Genomic DNA, 10,330 nt, shown 5'->3' on the forward strand with positions numbered 1-10,330 from the left:
CTGCTTACCTTCTCAATTTCTACCATAAATACATATATACGAATATTGTTTTTATTGGTATTCTTTACAAGGCTAATACGCGTTTTAATTACATTTTACATCTAACTTAAATGTATTATTAATGTCATAAATTATTCTTAATAGTAACTTAAAGTATAATAAAATAATATTTTTATAGTTTAAGGCAAAAATAACTTTCTTTTTTACCTCTTACTAATATTATATTACATTATAACATTAAATTAGAAGTACAGTTAAGTTATGCAAATAATTTTATTGAGACTGCCTCTTTATAAATCAAAGGGTTCTAAAAAATACCGTGCTGCAGCACGGGATCTACACTAGTTTGTCATTAAAATGGTCACATTTTGTCGTTAAAATGACGACATTTCGCCCGTCTTCAGCTTGTGACGAAAAGTGTTGGTCTTCATTATTGAAACCAAATTTATAAACCCTTTCGATTAAAATTGACGAGATAAAGGGAAAAATAACCCTTACACACACACTTAAAAGCGAAAACAAAAACAAAAAAAACCTCACATACAATGATACAAATAAGTGGATAGGAGATTTAGTTGTAACTTGTACTTTACAGAAATGTTATCTAAACCTAATAACAAACAACTTTGATGTACCTGCAAGCTGCAGCATTGCATTGCCTAATCCCTACTTGGGGCTGCTAACCCCCTTCTTTAGTAAATTTCCGAACTTCCGGTACAATGGTTTCTTCTTCTTTTGCTGCTTAGAGTCGGAGTTGGACCCGTTTTCAGATGCATTTCTGTTCGGATCTAGGCTCTCAGCATTATCTGCCTTGGATTCAACTTCGTCATCCAATGAACCCTCTTCTGTAGAAAATTCTCTGTCAACTTTATAGCTTTCCCACATTTGCCCTTCAGATTCCGGAATCTCAACTTTTACCTCCTCTTTGTTCTCAGATTTCATAGATTTCCCATTAACTTCTTCCGGATAAACAATACCTGTCAGAAATGTATGCAGTTCCTTTTCTCGGTGGGGTCCATTTTCTTCAGAAAATCCTACCACTTTAGGAAGCAAGTCGTAGTCTTTATCACTGTCTGAAATTCCACCATTCTCGTTGCTTTGGTGACCGGTTTGTGCTTCTTCAAGTAATTTGGTAAGTTCATCAATTTTCGACACATTTGTATCTTCAGTGGCCCGTAACTTCTCATTTTCTCTGGTGATGTTCTCGACTTCATTTTCTTTGAAGTGTAAAGTTTCCTTCAACTCCAAGCAATTAGTATTGGCTTTTTCAAGTGCTTCCTTTAAAGAGCCCGACTCTTCTGCTTTTTGTTCTGCCTCCCTAAGCAAGTTCACTAACCTCGTAATTTCTTTCTCCAAGGAAGATTTCTCTTCTTCAGATCTTTTGAGACCATTCACAAGTTGTAACTCCTTTTGTTCCCATTCGGCCTTGGACTCCTCGTAACTAGACTCTAACTTCTCAGTTATCCTCATTTCTTTGGCCTCCCACTCCGTTTTTTCGTTTTCATGCTCCAACTTGGATTTTTCTAATGTTTCAGTGAGATGATCAATTTCCTGCTTTGCCTGATCAAGCATGCTCTCATACTTGTCATTTGATGCCTTCAAGACCACCTTCAAATCTTCCATTTGAACATCCAACTCCAATTTAGATTGTTCAACCGTGCTAGTCAAACAATCAATCTCGCGCCTTGAATCTTCAAGCATGGCCTCATACTTTTCACTTGTTCCCTTTACAACCAATTGAAGATGTTCTATCTGAGTCTCGAAATTTTCATGCTCGGCTTGACTCGATACCAACCTTTCCTTGGCCTCCCTCGCTTCACTGGAAACTTCATGCAAAGCACATGCCAGGCTCTCCATAGCCATCTTGCTCCTCTCCTCTTCTTCTTTTAACCTTTGCACCTCGTTTAAGAGAGTGTTCTTTTCCTCTAGGAGATCTTGAACACTAGAAGCCGCCATCCTCTCATGCTCCAAAGCTTGTGCCTTCTCCTCCTTCACGGTCTCGAGTTCAGACCTCATTGATTCAATCACCATTTCTGCTTCGTTAACCTCATCTTTTGCTTTCCTAACACGACTTTCTGATTCCTCCAAATCTTCTTTCCGGTTCCTGAGTGATATTTCTAACAAGGACACCTTCTCTTTAAGAGCATCAACTTCACATTCCGCCTTGTGAAGTACGTCACTATTTCCCTCCAATTTTTTCATAACTGACTCCAATGATTCCGATGCAGATCTTTCCAATCGAGTTGTTTCCACCAGCTTGTACTCCAACTCTTCGGACTTCTTCTTCCACTCATCCAGTGAATTCAAAGCATAAGATTCAGCCATCCTTGCTGCCTCTAATTCAACATTCATCAATTCATATGAATCTTCCATCTGGGTCAATCTCTCTCGGAAGCCCTTCGAAACTTGTAGTTCTTGCTTCAGAGAATGCAACTCTAATTCCATCTCTCTCATAATTTCCTCGTTTAACTTCTCTCTTTCAATCATCTCCTCCACCATACTCTTACCCTCCTCTAGCTCAATGCCAGTCTGCTCCAATGAAGCCTCCTTCTCAGCCAACTTAACCTCCAACCCTTTAGCCTTTTCAAGCTCTTGTTTTACAAACTCAATCTCTGACTTTAGTTCAGTGACAATAATGTCGTGAGACTTCTCTCTGTCAACCAAATCTTGTTCTGAGGCCTTTGCCTTCTCAAGATCTTGTCGCAGAGAATCCAAATTTGATTTAAGTTCTTCTATAGTCTTCTCATAAGACTTCTCACAAATCTTTGCCTTCCCAAGATCCTGATCCCGTGAAGCCAATTCCACGGTCATATCGGCCACAGTCTTCTCATATGACTTCCCCTTCTGAACCAAGTCCTCTTGACATGCCATTGCCTTACCAAGCTCTTCTCTGAGTGATTCCATTTCTGATTTCATATCCACCAAGTTCTTCTCATAAGTTTTTTCCTTCTCGATAAGCTCTTGCTCAAAACTTTTTGCGTTTTCAAGCTCTTGCCTCAATTCCACAACCATCCCGTTTTCAAAATGTTCATCCTTGGCCTTCAACTCAAGCAAGTCCTTCAATCTCACAAGCTCGGAAGAGAGGAACTCGACCTTCTCCGCATGAATCTCAGCAATTTTGGTGGCATCATCGGCATGGGAGAGAGCCTGGTTCTTGGTCTCAATAACCAAGGCTAGCTCTTGTTTGACTTTTTGGAGCTCTTCCTTAGCATTCAGAAAACTAGCCTTATCTTCTGAGGAGAGCAGTTGACTCCTCAAAGATTCTAGCTCTTTTTTCCACTCCTCTTCTTTCTTTTGAGAAGCATCAATCGCGGCTTGTTCCAATTCGACAGCCCGGAAATTCTCGATCTCGGAAGACTCTTCGGCCCGCTTTTGAGCCACCAAAGCCTGCTGGAGTTTCTCATTGGCTTCATCAGCTATTTTCTTAGTCTCTTTCAAATCATTTAATGCCTGACCCTTTTCTTTTTCAGACAAAGCCAACTTATCTTTCGCTTTCTTCAAATCATCCTGTGCAGCTTGTAACTGGGCCTGCAGCTCTGACGGCTTATTTATCCGTGGTTGTGGTTTCTGATTAATAATAAAGACAAGTGTGTAGTTTAGAAACAAACAAAACATATGTAATCCTCTGCAATATGAAGAACTCCAAACAAACGGATTAAGCCACACCCGTAAGAAGAGAAAGAGTTCACTACTACTTTTCAAGAGGCTCTATCCCAAAACCAATGGGCAAAGAGAGGAGGAACTCCTCGGTTACAAAATGGTGAACTCTTTACTCTTGTATCAACGTGGAACCCTCGTGTACAAGCAAACAGTAAAACAGAACATAATAAAAAGTTTTATAAACATTCTTCTAACATGTGAGGTCCCTGAGAAATTACAATGGGTGGCAATTTATAATCCTCAATATAGGCCCAACTCCATCTGCATAAATGACATGGTTTTAATCTATCAAACCAGGTTGAAGTCATGGACTCAAAAACCTCATCAAATCCCACACAAAGCAAGTCCGGGATTTAACACGTCTAAGACACGCCCACAAAGCGGAGGGCAGTAATAGAAAGTATTTAAACATAATTAAGTTATTTCCGTTGTTACCAACCAATTTCTACATCCGATTGCAGGCCAGAAATTTGCTATACCAAGATGATGATAATCATGTGCATTTCACACGATATTCAGATTGCTAACAACCTAGACTTGACGAATGGAAAGTTACTCAGCTTATGGAAAAGGATCAAATGTCATACAACCATTCACCAGTATACGAAATTCAGTAATTGAGCACAATTCTAAACAAAAGTTAAATAGAAACGTTTAACATACATCTGGTGTAGACACCCGAGGAGAAGATCGACTAACTGGCCTACTTGAAGTAACGGGCCTTGGAGACCCCCCATCAAACGAAAATCGTGAATTAGTAGAAGAAGCCGAAGCAGCATCTGACTTCAGTGATGCTGAACTTCCTAATTTGCTCCTAGATGTAGTAGATGAAGATTTGCTGACAGGAGTCTGAAATAACCCGGTCCTACACATAATTCAGCATCATGATCATCAGACTTACACTTGTAGATCATGGCAAAATTTCAAAATTTAAGTTCCGTAGAGAAATACTCTAATTAACAATTCCAGTAATATAGCTAGTAGTTCAACACCGTAATCATCACACTTGTACACCCAATCAAATTTAGGAACATACAGAACTAAAAATGTAAGTTACATAGATAAATAACTGCGGAGTAACATGCCACTAACATAACATAACTAATACTCCCTCCATCCCGATCATTTGTTTACCTTCAGTTTTGACGCAAAGACCAACGAAAGAGAATGGGACCATTTGTAGATATAATTGTTGGATGACAAGTGGATCAAAATGAAGGGGATGATCAAATAACTCATGAAAACCTTCCCAAACTAGAAAGGTAAACATACGAGTAAGACACACAAAAATAGAATAGGTAAACAAATGACCAGGACGGAGGGGTAGTAATAGTCCCATTAAGATTAATTTGGAAATGGTAAATAGAAGGTAGATCTAAACCAAAATTTCAATTCTTCAGAAAGAAATTTGATTTGGGTTGCCACAATTTAATCAATTATCACTGAAACAACCAAACAATCACAATTCACAACCAAATTCAATTATAGAAACTACCCATCTTAAATTTTTGGTTCATCATTCTTAAAATTCTTATGGTATTGTACAGTATAACACAATTAACCAACAAAAATGCAATAATACCCAAAAAGAACAAAACTTGATTATCTTATAATAATCATCAACATAACCACAACAAGATCATATAACATTAAAAAAAACAGCATAAACTGAGCAATTAAATTAACAAAACAAGCCAATTTAGAGAAAAATAAGTGAAACCCAAATCAGATCTAGGAAGATTATTACTAAAATTGTGAACTTACTTGGTTTTTGAAGCCATATTGTTGCCAAAAATCAAAATATAAAAGCAGTAACAGAAGTTTAAATTGCACACTCTTTTTTACCAACAAAAAAAGTTGCAATCTTTCTATTTGTGTGCTGCTAAATTTCTGACATTGCAAAGGGAAAAGATGAGATATTTGCAGGAATAATCATGGAAATCATGGGTTGTGTTTAATTATTTTTCCTCCTACCAAAAAGAGAAAATGACAGGAAGTGTACATCAGTTGTTACTTGTTAGACATACTTTATTTTATGTCTCAATAACTCAAGTTATTTGCATTCCTTTTATTTCAGTTTCATCATGCGGTGTATTTTGTCTACCGTTTCAAGTGACTGAAGACACTGAACTACTTCAGGTCAGTAGACCGACAAATAGTGAAATAGGTCATTTTCATTTGGATAGGGATCGAATTTTTTATATGTGAGGAAGGTTCCATTAGGAGTTTGGTTGGGTTTTTGGTTGATTAATCCAACTTGTTTTTCAAATATTTTTTGATTTGTATTTTTCGATAAGTCTATCTTGTAACGAATATATCCGTCACAAATTTGTGACGGGTCAAATATCACTCACTAAGTAGATAAGATAAAAGTAAAAGTGCCTAGTGAAATACAAATGGCTTATCTTTATCTATCTAAGTGAGTTTTATTTGACCCGTCACAAGCTTGTGACGGATATCGATCGTAACAAATGAGAATTTGTGTGTATTTTTAGAGTTGGTAAATTCGACCCAATCAAAGAAATATAATTCGAATTCATTAACTTTAATTTTGATAGAGTATAAATTTTTAGCAAACTAAAACCAATTTAACCGGTCTTTTATCCGTTTATAAGCAGAGATGATCATTGGGCTTGGGCAGGACATGGACGGGTCTACGTTTGAAAAAATTGTCCGACAGGCCTAATTTTATTACATGTGTCCATTATAGTGGGTCTAGTTTGATTGACCAAGTCCGCACATCAAAATAAGCGGGCCTACCTGGTGGCTCGTGTGCTCCAAATTCAAAAAAAAATGGTTGTTAACCTAAACAAAACTATCTATTACCAAAAATAAAGTAGGTTTATGAACTTTTTTAAGGGCTCGATTTCATTTACTAAAGTTATCATGTAGATAAAAATAGAAAAATATTTTATTTTAGCGGGCCGGCTCATGGAGATTTCTCTTAGTCCAAGTCCGCCCACTAATTTTAGCGGGCTTATTTTTGTTGTTCGTTACCCTTTTTTTGGTGATCAAGCCCATCGGGCCGAACAGGGCGGGCCGCACTTGATCAACTCTATTAATAACGATGTAAGTTAAGTTGCTCGTGGTTTGACTCGATAAAATCAACATGAGACAAGCTCTGATTTAACAATGGCATGATATGTTCTGAATAAAAACTTAAATATTGATCCAGATAAAATTTATTTGATATTTAACTTAATAAGTAACGTAATTATAATATAGATGGATCCGTGATAGTCTAAACATGAAATTATCTTTCCAAATTTAGATATACAATACAATAGTTACTGGTCTAGTCCAACAATGATTAAAACCAATTCAACTTGACTAATCACCTAGCCAGTGATTCAAATTGACCTCGACTCGACTCAAAGTATTAGCTATCAGTATGCATCTGGGAGGCGAGCTAACATTTGTTTGCTTAAATTTTTCTCACTCTTCTCTTTAGAAAAAAAAACTCAAAACACATACTGTTGCCTCACCCTTTCTCTTGTCCTTCTTACCTCTTTGCCTTATGTCGAAGATGGAAGTCGGCTATAGGCTTTCTCCGACGATCCTTCACATTTCTTCTGATTATCTATCTTCTTGATTTAATCTCACTTTATTTTAGTTTTTCATATAAGGCTAACGGTCCCTGTTTGATCGTCTTTGTAGTTTTTATTGATTATTTGTCTCGTCAGTCAACCATCCCAGAAGAGTATTTGCCAACCCATCTCCCATTCCCCTGCCCATTGGCATAGCTCGTCTTTTATGTGTCATGGTTGTGTAAATCTTATACATGTGAATTCGTTTTTAATCGGTTAATGCATTTAACTTTTTTGGTCAAAGTTGTTTAGCATATTGGTTTAATTAGAATGCGGTAAAAGCAAATAAAAGGGAAAAGGGTCGTGTAACGGTGTTACATCCCGGGCATCTCGCCACAAATCCGACTCAAAGTAATAAGGAGGAGATACAAGTCGATCTATTTACATTGTTCTAAGCGTTCGAGTAAAACAACTATAATGATACCTTAAAATATCCAGGAACGAGATGCTTGTCAAGATCAACTCAGACCCTTACCCGAACAAAGTTCCGAGTATGGAAAACCCCAGCAAAAGCTTCTTCCTCACAAATAGTCCCCACATGACATAGAAGACGAACAACCACCGTCGTATTCATAAGGTGAAAAGAGAGTTTCTCACCTGGATTCACAAATGAATAAGATGGAAATTAATATGATCAGGGATAGAAGAATAAGTTAATAGAAGAAGTAATTGTCCTCAAGACAAGAATGCTACCTTCTATATCGAGAGTCTACGGTTTCCTTCTGTAGTCGTCTGAGAGAGAGAGAGAGAGAGAGAGAGAGAGAGAGAGAGAGAGAGAGAGAGAGAGAGAGAGAGAGAGAGAGAGAGAGAGAGAGAGAGAGAGAGAGAGTAAGTGTGTGCTAGTTTTAGATAGTTATTTAGAAGTGACAAATTTTCACTATACATAGAACCTCACTGATCTTCTTTGACAGTTACTCTAAACCTGGGTTTTCGCCAGCTTGACCTTTCTCGGAGGATAGAAATAGGGTCTACTTTCCACCTTAGCTATGCGAGTGTGTAGTACAAAGGCCACCTTGTTCGTTTCATTTAGTGTATATGTAAGCATGATACTGAAAACCATTTTTTTGTCGTCTAGGAGGGTAGAGTGCTTTGGGATACAAATGAGTTACTATTGTAACACCCCTATCTACCAAAATGTCTTACCAATGTGCAACAAGAGTTGAACCAGGGGTTCATAACTCAAGCCAGGAAGCAGCTCAGGCTCAACTAAACACCACCCCACCAGTCCAAGTCCACGCTCCTAGAAAGTTCACTAGGTCTAGCATTTAGCTGCCTCTATGGTTAGCTGAGAGGGCCCTTAACTAAGGTCATAAAACTGGTAAGGATCATCCAAGAACAGGCTAAGGAAATCAACTCCAAACTGAGTCACATGTTGTTGCAAAGGACTGATAGTGACATAAAGCAGGATTTCCTCGTTTGGCTAAACAAGGATGAAGCTGTTTATTGAAGCCTTTTGAAGTTGTTCTCCTATTTTGAGCTGCATCAGAGCTCAAGGACAAAAGGTTTAAACTCTTGTTGTCTTCACTCTTTGACATTGGGAAGGACCAATGTTAAACAACAACAACCACCCTGCACAAGCTGCCTTCACCAATTTCAGTCTCCACCAATTTTAATTCAGTTTGTTTGTATCCCGTTCCTTTTAAAGTCCCTTGTAAAATATTTCTGTTAAGTTTGTACGTTTCATAAGATTGATCCTCAGCCCTTGGAGGTAAGAATTGAAACTCAGAAGTTAGGGTAAGAGGCCTATATAAGGACCTCTATCCACACTGCATTGAGGTAGACTTTTGATGAATGAAAACTAAACCTGAGATTACTCTCAATTCCAAATCTCTTCAACTTGTGTTAATCTGTAGCTGTATGAGTCAGACCTGTTCTGTAGCTAATTGACCAAAGTCTGTGACAATTGTTAAGTTAATTTTGTGCCTTGCTGTGAATTAATTTAACATTGTTGTTCAAGTTTAAGCTTATAATTCATGTGTTAATCTGTGGGTTTCTTTGTTTAAATTTGTCAAACTATAATCTTTAGTCTCCTGTGAGTCTTATGTGGGGATTTCAGGTCATATTTATATAACTTATTGAATCACAATCACAAAACAATTCACCTGAGTCAATCTGTCAGGAAATTCATCCGTCAGGCTACTTTGTTGATTTTATTAAAATACTTAGTGTGCTTCTAAAATCCTGAAACTTGGCCCAGATTAAGTTCACATATTAAAGAATTTTTGCACAAATTTTCATGAATTTAAGAGATCATTTACTATTTTACCAAATCACTGAAGTTTATTGCATTAACACCTTGTCAGTCAATTATCAGTCTAATTTCCTCAAAATAGTGACTATCTTGGGGTTATACACTGCAAATTGGTACCAAGAGTCAGGTTATAACATAATTCCACATTTGTGTTAGTTTTGGGTTGAGAGTATTGTGAGTGCATTATCCCTAACTACTTTAAAAACACAAAATAACCATGAGTGAAGAGAGACTTGTTGGAATAGAGCAGAAAATAGATCAGCTAGCAGGAACTGTCAATGTGATGGTTAATGCTATGAATGCTGTCATAGAGAGGATCCCAAACCCTGATCCTAGAAGACCACCACCAGTCAGAGGCAGAGACAGGGGTAGGGGATTCCATATAGGAGCAAGAAGACCACAACAACCACACCATAAGAAAGAAAAATGGTCTGATTCAGATGCGAGCAACATGACTCATGAGGAGATTCCTGAGTACATAGACAACCATCTAAAGATAGAATTTCCTGAGTTTTCTGGTAGCCTTAATCCTGATGATTTGTTAGAATGGATTAAGGATATTGAGAAAGTTTTTGAGTATAAAGGTTATAATGATGTTAAGACCTTTAAAGTTGCTGTCTTGAAATTAAAAGGGTATGCTTCTCTATGGTTTGATAACCTGAAACACCAAAGACTTAGAGAAGGCAAGGAACCCCTTAGATCTTGGTCTAAACTTAATAAGAAAATGCTGAGTAAATTTATCACAAAAGATTACACTCAGGATTTGTTTATTAAACTGTCAAAGCTTAGACAAGATAAGAATATTGCTGGCAAGGTTAGGATGCAACCCTTA

General features: G+C 37.4%; 1 protein-coding gene across 1 annotated transcript; it reads right to left on the minus strand.

Annotated features, from left to right (window-relative positions):
* Positions 1-433: 433 nt before the first annotated feature.
* LOC141605914 (WEB family protein At3g02930, chloroplastic-like) lies at positions 434-5,840 on the minus strand. Its single transcript, XM_074424840.1, has 3 exons — positions 5,425-5,840; positions 4,324-4,525; positions 434-3,567 (listed from the first exon to the last, which is right to left on the minus strand). The coding sequence occupies exons 1-3, from the start codon at positions 5,439-5,441 to the stop codon at positions 667-669; spliced, it is 3,120 nt and encodes a 1,039-aa protein (XP_074280941.1). The 5' UTR covers positions 5,442-5,840; the 3' UTR covers positions 434-666.
* Positions 5,841-10,330: the final 4,490 nt, after the last annotated feature.

The sequence above is a fragment of the Silene latifolia genome, chromosome 10 (genome assembly GCF_048544455.1).
Source record: "Silene latifolia isolate original U9 population chromosome 10, ASM4854445v1, whole genome shotgun sequence".
In the NCBI taxonomy this organism is placed as follows: domain Eukaryota; kingdom Viridiplantae; phylum Streptophyta; class Magnoliopsida; order Caryophyllales; family Caryophyllaceae; genus Silene; species Silene latifolia.